Source organism: Bactrocera neohumeralis, unplaced genomic scaffold (genome assembly GCF_024586455.1).
Source record: "Bactrocera neohumeralis isolate Rockhampton unplaced genomic scaffold, APGP_CSIRO_Bneo_wtdbg2-racon-allhic-juicebox.fasta_v2 cluster11, whole genome shotgun sequence".
NCBI classification, from domain to species: Eukaryota; Metazoa; Arthropoda; class Insecta; order Diptera; family Tephritidae; genus Bactrocera; species Bactrocera neohumeralis.
In genome coordinates, this window is record NW_026089624.1 from 17,407,666 (window position 1) to 17,426,405 (window position 18,740).

Consider the following 18,740-nt stretch of genomic DNA (forward strand, 5'->3'; position numbering starts at 1 on the left):
GCCACACAATCGAAAAAGAGTAAATTTTAACAAATTGAAGGAAGCTCTTACATCGGAGGATGTTATGTTACTCTACCCAGACTTCAGGAAGCCATTTGATCTAACGACAGACGCTTCATCTTTGGGTATAGGGGCAGTACTGTCACAAGACAATAGGCCAATCACCTTTATTTCAAGGACTTTGAAAGATCGTGAGCAAAATTTCGCTACTAACGAACGCGAGTTACTTGCCATAGTCTGGGCCCTAAAAAGCCTTAGAATCTATCTCTATGGCGTAAAAAATTTAAAAATTTTTACAGACCATCAGCCACTTACGTTTGCGGTTTTAGACCGAAACCCTAATGCCAAAATTAAATGCTGGAAAGCGTTTATCGACGAGCACAACGCTAAAATGTTTTACAAACCGGGCAAGGAAAATCATGTTGCTGACGCGCTATCACGACAGAACATCCACACTCTAGAGGAGGATGCCCAATAAGATTTGGCTACAGTCCACAGCGAAATGTCACTATCCTATACGATAGAAGAAACTGAGAAACCATTAAATTGCTTCCGAAACCAAACCGTTTTAGAAGAAGCAGACATGACTTTAAGACGGAATTTCATATACTTCGGCAATAAAACTCGTCACATAATTCAATTTACAAATACGAAGCACCTTATTGAGGAGATAAAAATAGCTGTAAACCCAAATGTGGTAAATGCCATACATTGCGATCTAACAACATTGGCCAGCATACAACATGAATTGGTAAGGAGTTTTCCGTCAACAAAGTTTTGGCACTGCAAAAACATGGTGTCTGATATTGTCAACAAAAACGAGCAGAGGGAGATTGTTGTTGCTGAGCACAATCGAGCTCACAGAGCAGCCCAGGAGAATATTAAACAAATCCTCTGCGATTACTATTTCCCAAAGGCGACAAATTTGGCGAATGAAGTTGTCGCGAATTGTAGGATCTGTGGTAAGGCCAAATACGACAAACACCCACGTAAGCAGGAACATGGTGTAACTCCAATTCCCTCCTATACCGAGGAAATGTTGCACATTGATATCTTTTCGACAGATAACAGGTACATTCTTACCTGTCTGGACAAATTCTCAAAATTTATTGTGATAATGAAGCTTCTCTAAATTCTGAAACGATAACCACATTGTTGAAGAATAGTTTTGGTGTAGACATCGTAAACGCACCACCCCTTCATAGCACGTCGAACGGGCATGTTGAATGCCTCCATAGTACACTTTTGGAGATAGCCAGATGTTTGAAACTGGACAGGAAAATTAACGAGACGACAGACCTCATATTAATGGCAACAACTGAATACCACCGAACGATTCACTCGGTGACCAATATGAAACCAATCGAAATACTTCACGCCAACCCACCCGAACTGACGAATGAGATAACCATGAAAATAATCAAGGCTCAACAAGCACAAATGGATAGGAATAACCCTTCCAGACGGAATAGAGTATTCGACGTGGGGGAAAGAGTATTGGTAAAGACTAACAGACGACTCGGAAATAAATTATCCCCTTTATATGTTGAGGAGAAAGTTGAAGCAGACTTGGGTTCTCATAAAAGGGAGGGTGGTCCACAAGGACAACCTAAAGTAAGGGAAAATTCTTAAGCTTCTTTCACACCATCTTTCAGGATACTGATTGCGATACTCCTTATTCAAACGACGACGACAAAATTGACCGACTATTCGACTTCCGACTACATACCGATTCAGGATGGTGACGCGACGATTTGGGAAGAATTTGGCTATCTAAGGCATACAACTAATCTTACAGTATACAAGGGAATAGTTGAGGAAACCAAAGGCTTAGCAACACAATTCCCTCTATCCCATATGAGAATGTTACTCGACGCAGACATTGCACATATAAAGGTGCTTCTGACAACACTGGACATCCATCACAGGCAGGCTAGGAGCATTAACGTTTTGGGTACTGCCCTAAAGGTTATCGCAGGTACGCCTGACTTTGACGATTTCGAAAACTTAAAGTTCCGACAACAGGAACTCGTAGACTCAGTGCGACATCAGGTAGAAATAAACACAAGGATACAAGAAAAGATAAATGAACTGACGGAAACGGTTAACCACATCATTAAAAACTCAAAAGCTGGACAGATCGACACTGGTCACTTGTATGAAATGTTGCTTGCAAGAAATAGGATCATTATAAATGAAATTGAAACTTTAATTTCAACTACTACCCTTGCAAAGACAGGGATAATAAATCCCATCCAAATTATATAAAATATATTATTCAAATGCACTCTACAAACACAACTATCACTGATTTAATGGAGGTATCATATATTAAGGTTTTATTAGACGGTAATCTTCTACATTTTATTATCAAATATCCCAAGCCAGTACTAGTCTGTAAGAAAATTATTATCTTTCCTGTCCAACACAACGAAACAATCCTGCACCTTGGGAATGACAACAATGTTGCTGATTGTCATAATCAAGTTCTGGCGATTGGAAATTGCAGCGCAACGCTCACATCAACGTTTTGCAAAAAATTACAACATCCAACGCGCGCGCAGCAGCTTCATTCTGGTAATGTTGCCCACTGCAGCACTCGCCCTAGCCACCTTGAACCAATTGTGGTGGTCGATGATGGCATAATCATCATTAACGATAATACCGCTTTAGTCAAGACTACCGCAGACACTGAGAAGACCATAAAGGGAACTTATTTACTTTCCTTCGAAAATGAGATTCAAATTAATGGATCCTACTACAAAAACGTAAACGGCATGTTTAAAACATTACCAGGATCAGCAACGACGGCGCTCCTTAATATCACCAGTCATCAAGAGATTTTGAGTCTTCCATACCTTCACAAGATAAGTATGGAAAACGTGCGTTTTATCAGGAAAATAGAAGGGAGGACTATGATAGGACCAACGATATCAGGTCTTACTAGCATTGTCATACTAATTTCCTGTTACGGTCTAATTAAACTATACCGAGAGCGAAAAAGAAGACGCAAATCCCAGAATCTTCAGAACGTCATAAACAATCTTAAGAAGTCCGTGGACGGCCTTCATTTAGAAGGGGAGAAGTTTATATAAGCTGCCCTTTGTCAACAATAAAGTCCGCGCGTGGCCTGAGTCAGCGAATCCACATTCTCACGCTGGCAGCTAGCAGTTAACATAAGCAGCACTTTGTCAACAACAAAGTCCGCGCGTGGCCTGAGTCAGCGAATTCACATTCCCACGCTGACGGGTAAGGCACAGCAGTAGCGGCAAATCGCCAACGCCAGCGTCGGTGTAGTATCCGCTGCAATAACTCTACAACTACTACTAACAACGAATTGCGAGACACAACAACTAAGACAAGGTGCACGGACTTATTTAAGACATTAGCTTTAGAATGTAACGGTCAGTTTGTAACAGAGAACTCATCAGACAGCATGATCTGATTAATAAAGTGATAATAATAAAGAAACAAGACGGTTATTCGTAATTTGTACACATCTAGAAATCCACAACAAATTTTTTCAAATCATTAGCTTTACGTAATAAAGTTAATAAACTTTCTCTATCTTACTAAAGTTGGCATAAAGCCATAACGGCTGTGCATTTGCAAAAATTCCACAATTTTACATTTAAGTATAAAACCGTTTTTCCTGCATTTAAACTCTTATCAATCCATATCCAGTTTAATCAAATAATCAACGTCACATATTCAAGTTAATTAATTTTCTTCATCTTCCTAAAGTTGGCATAAAGCCATAACGTCAGAGCATTTGGAAAAATTCCACAATTTTACATTTAGGTATAAAACCGATTTTCTTGCATGTACACATTTAGCAATCCATATCGAGTTGATTCAAATCATTAACGTCACATATTCAAGTTAATTAACCTTCGTCATCTTACAGAAGTTGGCATAAAGCCAAAACGGCAGAGCATTTGGAAAAATTCCACAATTTTACATTTAGGTATAAAACCGATTTTTTGCATGTACACATTTAGAAATCCATATCAAGTTAATTCAAATCATTAACGTCACATATTAAAGTTACTTAACCTTCTTCATCTTACTAAAGTTGGCATAAAGCCAAACGGCAGTGCATTTGGAAAAATTCCACAATTTTACATTTAGGTATAAAACCGATTTTCTTGCATGTACACATTAAGAAATACATATCAAGTTGCTTGAAATCATTAGCTTCACATATTAAAGTTAATTAACCTTCTTCATCTTACTGAAGTTAGCATAAAGCCAAAACGGCAGTGCATTTGGAAAATTCCAGAATTTTACATTTAGGTATAAAACCGGTTTTCTTGCATTTACACATTTAGAAATACATATCATATTTAAGTTAATTAACTTTCTTCATCTTACTAAAGTTGGCATAAAGCCATAACGGCAGTGCATTTGGAAAAATTCCACAATTTTACATTTAGGTATAAACCCGACTTTCTTGCATACATATATTTAGAAATACATATCAAGTTGCTTCAAATCATTAGCTTAACATAATAAAGTTAATTAACCCTCATCATCTTACTCAAGTTGACATAAAGCCATAACGGCAGTGCATTTGGAAAAATTCCGCAATTTTACATTTAGGTATAAAACCGATTTTCTTGCATGTACACATTTAGAAATAAATATCAAATTACCTTAAATCATTAGCTTAACATATTAAAGTTAATTAACCCAAGGAAAAAATTCCACAATTTTTCATTTAGGTATAAAACCGATTTTCTTGCATATGCACATTTAGAAATACATATCAAGTTGCTTCAAATCATTAGCTTAACATATTAAAGTTAGTTAACCTTCTTCATCTTACTGAAGTGTACATAGAACCATAACGACAGTGCTTTTGGAAAAAATTCCATAGCTTTTCATTTAGCTATTAAACCGATTTTCTTGCATGTACGCATGTAGAAATCAACAACAAATTGTTTCAAATCATTAGCTTTACATATTAAAGACAATAAACTTTCTTCATTCTACTAAAGTTGGCATAAAGCCACAACAGCTGTGCATTTGCAAAAAATTCCATAATTTTACATTTAGGTGTTAAGCCGATTTTCGTGCATGTACACATCGAGAAATAAACAACAAATTGTTTCAAATCATTAGCTTTACATATTAAAGTTAATTAACATTCTTCATCTTACTGAAGTTGGCATAAAGCCAAAACGGCAGTGATTTGGAAAATTCCATAATTTTACATTTAGGTATAAAACCGATTTTCTTGCATGTACGCATTTAGAATACAGGAAGCGGAATCACGGGCCAGCGCGATATTTTTTTCCCTAGTATAGGTTGACAGCTGCAACCAACTGTCATCGGCTCGTCTTATACTAAGCTCAGTTTCTATATACCACTCGAGCTGTGAACATGTGTTATAACCTCTCTGCGACAACAAAAAGAAATTCGACACTCCGAAAGTTTTTTTCAACTCTGTGTACAGTTGATTTTTTTCACATTTTTCAATAAATTCATCCAGGTAAATATGTTTATAATATTAGTTGAGCCTTTAGCCTTCGACACACAAAAGAAATTTTGCACGAATTTACATTGTGTTCATTATTCACCGCCATTTTGCAAATGTGAGCGTTTGGGGAATGTTGACATGCTAACTTCATATATTTGACGTGTATATGTGATTTTTCGTTCAGAATTTCAACAACACAATAGTTTTTCAACATTTCCTGATAGTTTCGTGGTCCGAAAAATTTTTTTTAGGCATTATGCCGCGGTACTATCCCAAACAGGAGAAAATTGTTGATTTCGACAACATTTTGGAGGCGATCAAGTCGGTGAAAATACATCACAACAGCGTTCGACAATCTGCGACGGCACACAAAATTCCGAGGACCAACCTGATGCGTTATATTGCAGCATTTGATGGTGCGAGCATCGACGTTACTACTGCCAATGCCGATGTAATGAAGAATTTGCTGGCTGAAAGCACGACGATGGGCACAAAAACGGTGAGTTCTGCTGGTTTCTTTCTTTTTCTTTCATCGAATAATAAATAATTTTTTTTTTTATTTCAGATCTTCAACATCGAACAAGAGAAGGCGCTGATAAGCTACATTCTCCAGGCCAGCGTCATCAACAATGGAATTAGTTTGATGGAGCTTCGTAAGCCCGCGTATGAATTTGCTCGGAAAGTTGGCGCGAGTAAGGATTGGCAGTTGGCGTTCATGAAACGCCACAAATTTTGTCACTGCGAACACCAGAGCAAGTAAGCCAGAACCGTGTGAAGCGATTCAACAAAGAGAATGTCGATGCATTCTTTGCCAACCTTTCATCCGTTCTCGGTAAGACGCCGTTTGAACCTCACCGAATATGGAACATGGATGAAACCGGTTGCCCGACCGTGCCAAACAGACCTGTCAAAACCATCGCGCGCAAAGGACAAAAGCAGGTCGGCTCATCAACATCTGCCGAAAAAGGCACCAATGTGTCTTTGGCTTTGGCCGTCAGCGCTAGTGGCCAGTCTATACCGCCATTCTTCCTCTTTCCCCGAGTCAACATGAAAGAGATTTTTATGACTCATGCGAGTCATGGCGCTGTTGGTGTTGCGAACGGTTCTGGTTACATGAACTCTGACGTATTCCCTCAATTCATGCGTCATTTCATCAAGCACACCGGTGCTAATGCCGATTCGCCAACCATGTTGCTGCTGGACAACCACGGTTCGCATTTATCGATCGAGGTGATAGATTTGGCGTTGGATCATGGCATCACGTTGCTGTCTTTTCCGCTGAAATGCACGCACAAAATGCAGCCGCTAGATGTTGCGGTATTTGCACCATTTAAAGGCATGATGACCGTGAAGCATGATGCATGGAAAAAGTCCAACATTGGTGTCACTTTCGATCTGCATCATGTGCCGCTCCTTGTCGATCAGTGCCTCGATGTTATGTTAACGCCAAAAACCATCAAATCCGGCTTCCGAACAACTGGCATCTACCCGTTCAACCCGCAAATTTTCACTGAAGTTGACTTTGTCGCTTCGGAACTGAGCGGCGAAAATTTGTTCGGTGACGAAGAGAAAGACGCCGACAATCAACGTCGAGTTCTTGCCTCTGGTGATGCCATTGTGACTGCTGCGAATGAGGAGATGTCAACGTCGGAGGCATCGACAAGTGCCCCAGCTTCAACAAGTAGTGCTGCATCATCGTCGTTGTCTCTTGTTTCGGCTCCACAGCTCCGTGATGCATTGAAATCGGTTGGCCCGTTGAAATTGGGCACACCTGCGCCGAAATCAAAACGTGGCCGCAAGACAATGGAGTCAACGATTTTGACATCGCCTGAGGTTGTCGCAGATCTGCGTGACAAGGCCGAAAAAAGCGGCAAAAATTGACGAAGGCAGCCGATGAACCAGCAGCCAAGAATCAAAAAGGCCGTGGCAAATCGAAGACGCCACGGAAGAGAAGCCCGTCTCCGACCGAAACCGACATCGAAGAGGAACGATTTTTGCACGATTTGCCAAAAAAGATGCCGAAGCACGAGAATCGTCAAAACACGGCCCATTGCATCGTTTGCGATCGAGGGGTTCACTTGAAATGTGCCGGACCGAACCCGAACACTTACACCTGCATCCACTGCGAGTCGGAATAATTGTTTTCGCCATTTCCTATTTTTCTTATTATTTATGAATCTCTCTTTCATTTCCATTGATAAATAAACGTTTTTCATCGGTAACAATCATGTTTTAACCCGACATTCCCCACTTTTCAAAATCGCAACATCAGGTTTTTTGCGCCAATGGCTATAAATTTTAAATTTTTGTAGAATTTTATCAAGCCAATGTTATCAAAAGGAAGGTTACGACTCGCACTACAAATCCATGCTTTGGAATTTTCACAAAAAATAACTTTTATGTGACTTTTTAACCGAAATCAAAACGTGGCCCAACATTCCCCACCTTTCCCCTTAATTAACTTTTTCATCTTACTAAATTTGGCATAAAGCCATAACGGCAGCGCATTTGGAAAAGTTCCACAATTTTACATTTAGTTATAAAACCGATTTTCTGCATGTACACATTTAGAAATCCATATCAAGTTGTTTCAAATTATTAAATTCACATATTACAGTTAATTAACCCTATTCATTTTACAGAAGCTGGCATTGAGCCATAACGGCAGTGCATTTGGAAAAATTCCATAATTTTACATTTAGGTATAAAACCGATCTTGCTGGCATTTACACATTTAGCAATCCATATCGAGTTAATTCAAATCATTAACGTCACATATTCAAGTTAATTAACCTTCGTCATCTTACAGAAGTTGGCATAAAGCCAAAACGTCAGTGCATTTGGAAAAATTCCAGAATTTTACATTTAGGTATAAAACCGATTTTCCTGCATATACACATTTAGAAATCCACATCGAATTGCTTCAAATTATCAACTTAACAAATTAGAGTTAGTTAATCTTCTTCAATTTACTGAAGGTGGCATAAAGCCATTATGGCAGTGCATTTGGAAAAATTCCATAATTTTTACATTTAGGTATAAAACCGATTTGCCTGCATGTACACATTTAGAAATCCACATAAAGTTATTTCAAATCGTTAGCTTCACATATTACAGTTATTTAACCTTTTTCATCTTACTAAAGTTGGCATAAAGCCATAACGGCAAAGCATTTGGGAAAATTCCACAATTTTATATTTAGGTATAAAACCTATTCTTGCTGCATTTAAACATTTAGCAATTCATATTAAGTTGCTTCAAATCATTAGCTTCACATTTTAAAGTTAATTAACCTTCTTCATCTTACCAAAGTTGGCATAAAGCCAAACGGCAGTGCATTTGGAAAAATTCCCAATTTTACATTTAGGTATAAAACCGATTTTCTTGCATGTACACATTTTAGAAATCCATCAAATTGCTTCAAATCATTAGCTTCACATATTAAAGTTATTAAACCTTCTTCATCTTACTCAAGTTGACATAAAGCCATAACGGCAGTGCATTTGGAAAATTCCAGAATTTTACATTTAGGTATAAAACCGATTTTCTTGCATATACATACAAATTTAGAAATCCATATCAAGTTGCTTTAAATCATAAGCTTCACATATTAAAGTTAATTAACCTTCTTCATCTTACTGAAGTTGGCATAAAGCCAAAACGGCAGTGCATTTGGAAAAATTCCACAATTTTACATGTAGGTATAAAACCGATTTTCTTGCATATACACATTTAGAAATCCATATCAAATTGCTTTAAATCATTAGCTTTACATATTAAAGGTAATTAACCTTCACCATCTTACTGAATTTGGCATAAAGCCAAGTCAGCAGTGCATTTGGAAAATTCCACATTTTTACATTTAGGTATAAAACCGATTTTCCTGCATGTACACATTTAGAAATCCATATCAAGTTGCTTCAAATCATTAACGTGACATATTCAAGTTAATTAACCTTCTTCATCTTACTGAATTTGGCATAAAGCCAAAACGGCAGTGCATTTGGAAAATTCCCTAATTTTACATTTAGGTATAAAACCGATTTTCTTGCATATACACATTTAGAAATCCATATCAAATTGCTTTGAATCATTAGCTTCACATATTAACGGTAATTAATCTTCCTCATCTTACTGAAGTTGGCATTAAGCCAAAAGGGCAGTGCATTTGGAGAAATTCCACAATTTTACATTTAGGTATAAAACCGACTTTCGTGCATGTACACATTTAGAAATCCATATCAAGTTGTTTCAAATTATTAAATTCACATATTAAAGTTAACTAACCCTCATCATCTTACCCAAAATGACATAAGACCATAACGGCAGTGCATTTGAAAAAATTCCAGAATTTAACAATTAGGTATAAAACCGATGTGCATGTACACATTTAGAAATCCATATCAAGTTGCTTTTAATCATTAGCTAAACATATTAAAGATAATTAACCTCCTTCATCTTACTGAAGTTGGCATAAAGCCAAAACGGCAGTGCATTTGGAAAAAATTCCATCACTTTACATTTAGGTATAAAACCGATTTTCTCTCATGAACAAATTTAGAAATCCATATCAATTTGCTTCAAATCGTTAGCTTCATATAAAGTTAATTAATCTTATTCATCTTACAGAAGTTGGCATAAAACCAAAACGGCAGTGCATTTGGAAAAATTCCACAATTTTACATTTAGGTATGAAACCGATTTTCTTGCATATAAACATTTAGAAATCCATATCGATTTGCTTCAAATCATGAGCTTCACATTTTATAGTTAAATTAACCTTCTTCATCTTATTGAAGTTGGTATAAAGCCAAAACGGCAGTGCCTTTGGAAAAATTCCACATTTTTACATTTAGGTATAAAACCGATTTTCTTGCATATACATACACATTTAGAACTCCATACCATATTAAGTTGTCTCAAATCATTGGCTTAACATACTAAATTAATTAACCTTCTTCATCTTACAGAAGTTGGCATAAAACCAAAACGACAGTGCATTTGGAAAAATTCCACAATTTTTCATTTATTTATAAAACCGATTTCCTTCCATATACACATTTAGAAATCCATATTAAGTTGCTATTAAATCCATATTAAGTTAATTAACCTTCTTCATTTTATTGAAGTTGGCATAAAGCCAAAACGGCAGTGCATTTGAAAAAATTCCAGAATTTTACATTTAGGTATAAAACCGATTTTCTTGCATGTACACATTTAGAAATCCATATCAAATTGCTTCAAATTATTAGCTTCACATATTAAAGTTAATTAATCTTATTCATCTTACAGAAGTTGGCATAAAGCCAAAACGACAGTGCATTTGGAAAAATTCCACAATTTTACATTTAGGTATAAAACCGATTTTCTTGCAGATGCACATTTGGCAATCCATGTCGAATGGCTTCATATCATTAGCTTAACATATTAAAGTTAATAACCCTCACATTCATGTTAATTAACCTTCTTCATCTTACTAAGTTGGCATAAAGCCAAAACGGCAGTGCTTTTGGAAAACTTGCATAATTTTACATTTAGGTATAAAACCGATTTTCTTGCATGTACACATTTAGAAATCCATATCAAGTTGCTTCTTAAAATCATTAGCTTCATCTTACTCAATTATTAAAGTTTTAATTAAACCGATTTTCTTGTATGTACCCATCTAGAAATCCACAACAATTTGTTTCATATCATTAGCTTTACATAATAAAGTTAATAAACTTCATCCATAAAGTTGGCATAAAACCATAACGGCACCGCATTTGGAAAAATTCCACAATTTTACATTTAGGTATAAAACCGATTTTCTTGCCTGTACACATTTAAAAATCCATATCAAGTTGCTTCAAATCATAAGCTTCACATTTAAAGTTAATTAACCTCGTCATCTTACTAAAGTTGGCATAAAGCCATAACGGCAGTGCATTTGGAAAAATTCCACAATTTTTCATATAAGTATAAAACCGATTTTCTTGCATACACATATTTAGAAATACAATATATATTTAGAAATACATATAAAGTTGCTTCAAATCGTTAACTTCATATATTAAAGTTAATTTACCTTCTTCATATTACAGAAGTTGGCATAAAGCCATAACGGCAGTGCATTTGGAAAAAATTCCACAATTTTTACATTTAGGTATAAAACCGATTTTCTTGCATATACACAATTAGAAATCCACAACGAATTGCTTCAAATCACCAGCTTGACATATTCAAGTTAATTAACCTTCACCATCTACCTCAAGTTGACATAAGACCATAACGGCAGTGCATTTGGAAAAATTCCACAATTTTTCATTTAGGTATAAAACCGATTTTCTTTCATATACACATTTAGAAATCCATTTCAAGTTGCTTCAAATCATTAAATTCACATATTAAAGTTAATTAAATTTCTTCGTCTTACTAAAGTTGGCATAAAGCCAAAACGGCAGTGCATTTGGAAAATTCAAGAATTTTACATTTAGTTATAAAACCGACTTTCTTGCATGTACACATTTAGAAATCCATATCATGTTGCTTCAAATCATTAATTCACATATTCAAGTTTAATTACCTTTCTTCATCTTACTGAAGTTGGCATAAAGCCATAACGGCAGTGCATTTGAAAAAAATTCCACAATTTTACATTTGAAAAAACTAGAAAATTCCATAATTTTACATTTAGGTATTATCAAGTTTACATATTAAAGTAGCCTTACATTTTAAAGTTAAAAACTTTCTTCATCTTACTAAAGTTGGCATTACAGCGGCTTGATTTTTTTGCATTTACACATTTAGAAATCCATATCAAGTTACCTCAAATCATAAGCTTAAAATATTAAAGTTATTTAACCCTCATCATCTTACTGTAGTTGGCATAAAGCCATAACGGCAGTGCATTTAGAAAAAATTCCATAATTTTACATTTAGGTGTTAAGCCGATTCGTGCATGTGCATAAAAAAAAATTGTTTCAAATCATTAATTTACATATTAAAGTTAATAACTTTCTTTTTAAAGTTTTACTTTTACATTTATAAAACCAATTTTCTTGCATGTGCATATACATTTAGAAATACATATCAAGTTGCTTCAAATCATTAGCTTAACATATTAAAGTTAATTAACCCTCATCATCTTACTGTAGTTGGCATAAAGCCATAACGGCAGTGCATTTAGAAAAATTCCACAATTTTACATTTAGGAATAAAACCGATTTTCCTTGCTTCAAATCATTAGCTTTACATATTAAAGTTAATAAACTTTCTTCATCTTACCAAAGTTTGCATAAAGCCACAGCGGCTGTGCATTTGCAAAAAATTCCATAATTTTACATTTAGGTATAAAACCGATTTTCTTTCATGCACACATTTAAAAATACATATCAAGTTTCTTCAAATAATTAGCTTAACATATTAAAGTTAATTAACTCTCATCATCTTACTAAAGTTGATATAAGACCATAACGGCATTGCATTTGGAAAAAAATCCATAATTTTACATTTAGGTATTAAACCGATTTCTTCCATGTACGCATCTAGAATTCCACAACAAATTATTTCATATCATTAGCTTTACATATTAAAGTTAATTAACTTTCTTCATCTTACTAAAGTTGGCATAAATCCAAAACGGCAGTGCATTTGGAAAATTTCAGAATTTTACATTTTGGTATAAAACCGACTTTCTTGCATTCAAACATTAAGCAATCCATATCGAGTTGATGCAAATCATTAACGTCACATATTCGTGTTAATTAACCTTCTTCATCTTACTAAAGTTGGCATAAAGCCAAAACGGCAGTGCATTTAGAAAATTTCAGAATTTTACACTTAGGTATAAAACCGATTTTCCTGCATGTACACATTTAGAAATCCATATCAAGTTGTTTCAAATCATTAATGTCACATATTCAAGTAATTTAACCTTCGTCATTTTACAGAAGTTTGCAAAAAGCCATTACGGCAGTGAATATACACATTTAGAAATGCAGACCGAATTGCTTTAAATCATTAGCTTCACATATTAAAGTAAATTAATCTTCTTCATCTTACTTAAGTTGACATAAAGCCATAAAGGCAAAGCATTTGGAAAAATTCCACAATTTTACATTTAGGTATAAAACCGATTTTCTTGCATATACATATTTAGAAATACATATCAAGTTGCTTCAAATCATTAGCTTCACATATTAAAGTTAATTAACCCTCATCATCTTACTTAAGTTGATATAAAGCCATAAAGGCAGTGCATTTAAAAAAATTCCATAATTTTACATTTAGGTATTAAGCCTATTTTCGTGCATGTACACATCTAGAAATCCATATTAGGGTGTTTCAAATCATTAGCTTTACATATTAAAGTTAATAAACTTTCTTCATCTTACTAAAGTTGGCATAAAGCCATAACGGCAGTGCATTTGCAAAAATTCCATAATTTTACATTTAAGTATAAAACCGATTTTCTTTCATGTACACATTTAGAAAAACATATCAAGTTGCTTCAATTCTTAATGTGTGCTTAGTGAGTGCAGCCGTACGTACTAAGCTCTGGATTTATTAACTAAAACAAGCGAATAATAATAATCCGTACGCGTGTGAACTAAAATAGAAGAAAAAAAAAACAATAAGAACATATTGATTTAATGATCGATGACACTGACAGCGATGGGAGGTGTGTGGACAGCGAAGTCTGGCAAACCACATACCTACCTAAAGCAAGAAAGCGTATGAGCATTGACTCTCCAAAAATAACTAAAAAACATCAAAGGATGAGCGAAGGGTCAAACAACTCAAACCGGTTTTCTGTGCTAGATTTGGACGTGCAAAGTAATAAACACAACTCTAAGGAAAAAGAGGACTCAATGTTAACTGCTGTAGTTTCTCACAAGCCTCCACCAATTTTTGTACCTCAAGTGAGTGATACATATAAATAAAATGTTGAAAAGCTTTTCAATTGTTATTGGTAAAGAAAACTTCACCTACAAGTCAGGCAGGGACGGACAAGGGAGAGTAATGACCTCAAACAGTGATTGCTACAGAAAACTTGTTAGCTATTTATATACCAATAATATTACTTTTCATACATATCAATTGAAAGAAGATAAGCCATATCGAATAGTTATAAAAAATATTCACTTATCAACTCCTGTCGATGATATCAAGCATGACTTAGAAAAAAACGGGCATACTGTGCGAAATATTGTAAATGCAAAAAGCAAAATTTCAAAATTGCCGATGTCAATATTCTTTGTTGATCTTGAACCTTCGACAAACAATAAAAAAGTATTTGACGTAAATCGCTTATGCAATGCCATAGTAAAGATTGAGCCACCTAGAAAATTTAACGATTTGGTACAATGCCACCGCTGTCAATAGTTCGGCCATACCAAGCAATATTGCAAAAAGCCTTATAGATGTGTAAAGCGTGCACTAGACCATCCTTCGTCTCTTTGTTCAAAAGATAGAGAAACTTCACCGAAATGCTTCCATTGCCTTCAAAATTATACCGCCAATTACAAAGGTTGTAAAATTTATCAAGAGTTAGTTTCAAAAAAAGACTCGCTTAATAATAAGACAAGGCCTTCCTTGTTCAAACTTGCAAATGCCGAATATCAAGTTCCCCATAAAAACGTTAGCTATGCTGATGTAACAAGAGGACAACTTAGTTCTACTACAACCACAGTACGCCATGAAAAAATTGACAAACTCAAAGAATTGAAGTTAATTAACCCTCATCATTTTACTGTAGTTGGCATAAAGCAAAAACGGCAGTGCATTTGGAAAAATTCCATAATTTTACATTTAGGTATAAAACCGACTTTCTTGCATGTACACATTTAGAAATACATATCAAGTTGCTTCAAATCATTAGCTTCACATATTCGTGTTATTAACCTTCTTCATCTTACAGAAGTTGGCATAAAGCCAAAACAGCATTTGGAAAATTTCAGAATTTTACATTTAGGTATAAAACCGATTTTCCTGTATTCAAATATTTAGAAATCCATACCTAGTTGTTTCAAATCATTAACGTCACATATTCAAGTTATTTAACCTTCGTCATTTTACAGAAGTTTGCATAAAGCCATAACGGCAGTGCATATACACATTTAGAAATCAACGTCGAATTGCTTTATATCATTAGCTTCACATATTAAAGTAAATTAACCCTCATCATCTTACTTAAGTTGACATAAAGCCATAAAAGCAGTGCATTTGGAAAAATTTCATAATTTTACATTTAGGTATAAAACCGATTTTCTTGCACATACACATTTAGAAATACATATCAAGTTGCTTCAAATCAGTAGCTTCACATATTAAAGTTATTTAACCCTCACCATCTTACTCAAGTTGACATAAAGCCATAACGGCGGTGCATTTCGAAAAAATTCCACAATTTTACATTTAGGTATAAAACCGACCTTCTTGCATTCAAACATTTAGCAATCCATATCGAGTTGTTTCAAATCATTAACGTCACATATTCAAGTTAATTAACCTTCGTCATCTTACAGAAGTTGGCATAAAGCCATAACGGCAGTGAATATACACATTTAGATATCCACACCGAATTGCTTTAAATCATTAGCTTCACATATTAAAGATAATTAACCTTCTTTATCTTACAGAAGTTGGCATAAAGCCATAACGGCAGTGCATTTGGAAAAATTCCACAATTTTACAATTAGGTATAAAACCGATTTTCCTGCATTTAAACATTTAGCAATCCATATCGAGTTGATTCAAATCATTAACGTCACATATTCAAGTTATTTAACGTTCGTCATCTAACAGAAGTTGGCATAAAGCCATAACGGCAGTGCATGTACACATTTAGAAATCCGCGCCGAATTGCTTTATATCATTAGCTTCACATATTAAAGTTAATTAACCCTCATCATCTTACTTAAGTTGACATAAAGCCATAAAGGCAGTGCATTTGGAAAAATTCCACTCTTTTACATTTAGGTATAAAACCAATTTTCTTGCACATACATATTTAAAAATTCATACCAAGTTGCTTCAAATCAGTAGCTTCACATATTAAAGTTATTTAACCCTCATCATCTTACTCAAGTTGACATAAAGCCATAACGGCGGTGCATTTGGAAAAAATTCCACAATTTTTCTTTTAGGTATAAAACCGATTTTCTTGCATGTACACATTTAGATATCCATATCAAGTTGCCTCAAATCATTAGCTTAGAATATTAAAGTTAATTAACCCTCATCATATTACTGTAGGTGGCATACAGCAAAAACGGCAGTGCATTTGCAAAAATTTCACAATTTTGTATTTAGGTATAAAACCGTTTTTCTTGCATATGCACATTTGGCAATCTATGTCGAATGGTTTCAAATCATTAGCTTCACATATTAAAGTTAATTAACCTTCTTCATCTCACTGAAGTTGACACAAAGCCAAAACGGCAGTGCATTTGGAAAATTCCACAATTTTACATTTAGGTATAAAACCGATTTTCTTGCATATGCACATTTGGCAATCTATGTCGAATGGTTTCAAATCATTAGATTCACATATTAAAGTTAATTAACCTTCTTTAGCTTACTGAAGTTGGCATAAAGCCAAAAGGCAGTGCGTTTGGAAAATTCCAGAATTTTACATTTGGGTATAAAACCGGTTTTCAGCTCACCAAAGTTGACATAAAGCCATAACGGCAGTGATTTAGGAAAAATTCCACAATCTTATATTTAGGTATTAAATCGAATTTTTTGTATATTCTCATTTAACAATCTATGTGGAGTTGTTTCAAATCAGTATTTTCACATATGTAAGATGATTAACTTTCTTCACCTCACCATTCCAGAATTTTGCATTTAGGTAAAAAACGGAATTTTTTGCATGTACGCATCTAAAAATACATATGAAGAATTGCTTTAAATCACTAGCTTCACATATTAAAGTTAATTAACCTTCTTCATCTTACTGTAGTTGGTATTGAGCCAAAACGGCAGTGCGTTTGGAAAAATTCCACAATTTTACATTTAGTTATAAAACCGATTTTTCTGCATTTAAACAGTTAGCAGTCCATATCGAGTTGATTCAAGTCATTAACGTCACATATTTAAGTTAATTAACCTTTGTTATCTTACAGATGTTGGCCTAAAGCCAAAACGGCAGTGCATTTGGAAAAATTCCACACTTTTACATTTAGGTAAAAAACCGATTTTCTTGCATACACATATTTAGAAATACATATGAAGTTGCTTTAAATCATTAGCTTAACATATTAACATCATCTTACTCAAGTTGGCATAAAGCCATAACGGCAGTGCATTTGGAAAAATTCCACAATTTTACATTTAGGTGTAAATCGATTTACTTGCATGTACACATTTAGAAATCGATATCAAGTTGCTCCAAATCATTCTTTTTCTTCTTAATTGGCGTAGACACCACTTACGCGATTATAGCCGAGTTAACAACAGCGTGCCAGTCGTTTCTTCTTTTCGCTACGTGGCGTCAATTGGATATTCCAAGCGAAGCCAGGTCCTTCTCCACTTGGTACTTTTAACGGAGTGGAGGTCTTCCTCTTCCTCTGCTTCGCCCGGCGGGTACTGCATCGAATATTTTCAGAGCTGGAGTGTTTTCGTCCATCCGGACAACATGACCTAGCCAGCGCAGCCGCTGTCTTTTAATTCGCTGAACTATGTCAATCTCGTCGTATATCTCGAACAGCTCATCGTTCCATCGAATGCGGTATTCGCCGTGGCCAATGTGCAAAGGACCATAAATCTTTCGCAGAATTTTTCTCTCGAAAACTCGTAACGTCGACTCATCGGTTGCCGTCATCGCCCAAGCCTCTGCACCATATAGCAGGACGGGAATTATGAGCGACTTATAGAGTTTAGCTTTTGTTCGTCGAGAGAGGACTTTACTTTTCAATTGCCTACTCAGTCCGAAGTAGCACCTGTTGGCAAGAGCAATCCTGCTTTGGATTTCCAGGCTGACATTGTTGGTGGTGTTAATGCTGGTTCCTAAATAGACGAAATTATCTACGACTTCAAAGTTATGACTGTCAACAGTGACGTGAGAGCCTAGTCGCGAGTGCGACGACTGATTGTTTGATGACAGGAGATATTTCGTTTTGCCCTCGTTCACTACCAGACCCATTTTCTGTTTCCTTGTCCAGCCTGGAGACAGCAGAACTAACGGCGCGGGTGTTGAGGCCGATGATATCAATATCGTCGGCATACGCCAGCAGTTGTACACTCTTGTAGAAGATGGCACCTTCTCTATTTA

The 18,740-nt window shown here is 35.3% G+C and overlaps 1 protein-coding gene across 1 annotated transcript; it reads left to right on the plus strand.

Moving 5' to 3' along the window:
• Positions 1 to 6,349: 6,349 nt before the first annotated feature.
• On the plus strand, positions 6,350 to 17,604 carry LOC126766032 (uncharacterized). Its single transcript, XM_050483736.1, has 2 exons — positions 6,350 to 6,799; positions 17,593 to 17,604. The coding sequence occupies exons 1-2, from the start codon at positions 6,350 to 6,352 to the stop codon at positions 17,602 to 17,604; spliced, it is 462 nt and encodes a 153-aa protein (XP_050339693.1).
• The last annotated feature ends 1,136 nt before the right edge of the window (positions 17,605 to 18,740 follow it).

Bases quoted from the DNA above. Each gene is read 5' to 3' on its own strand.
- LOC126766032 (XM_050483736.1), top strand. From the start codon at position 6,350: ATGGATGAAACCGGTTGCCCGACCGTGCCAAACAGACCTGTCAAAACC.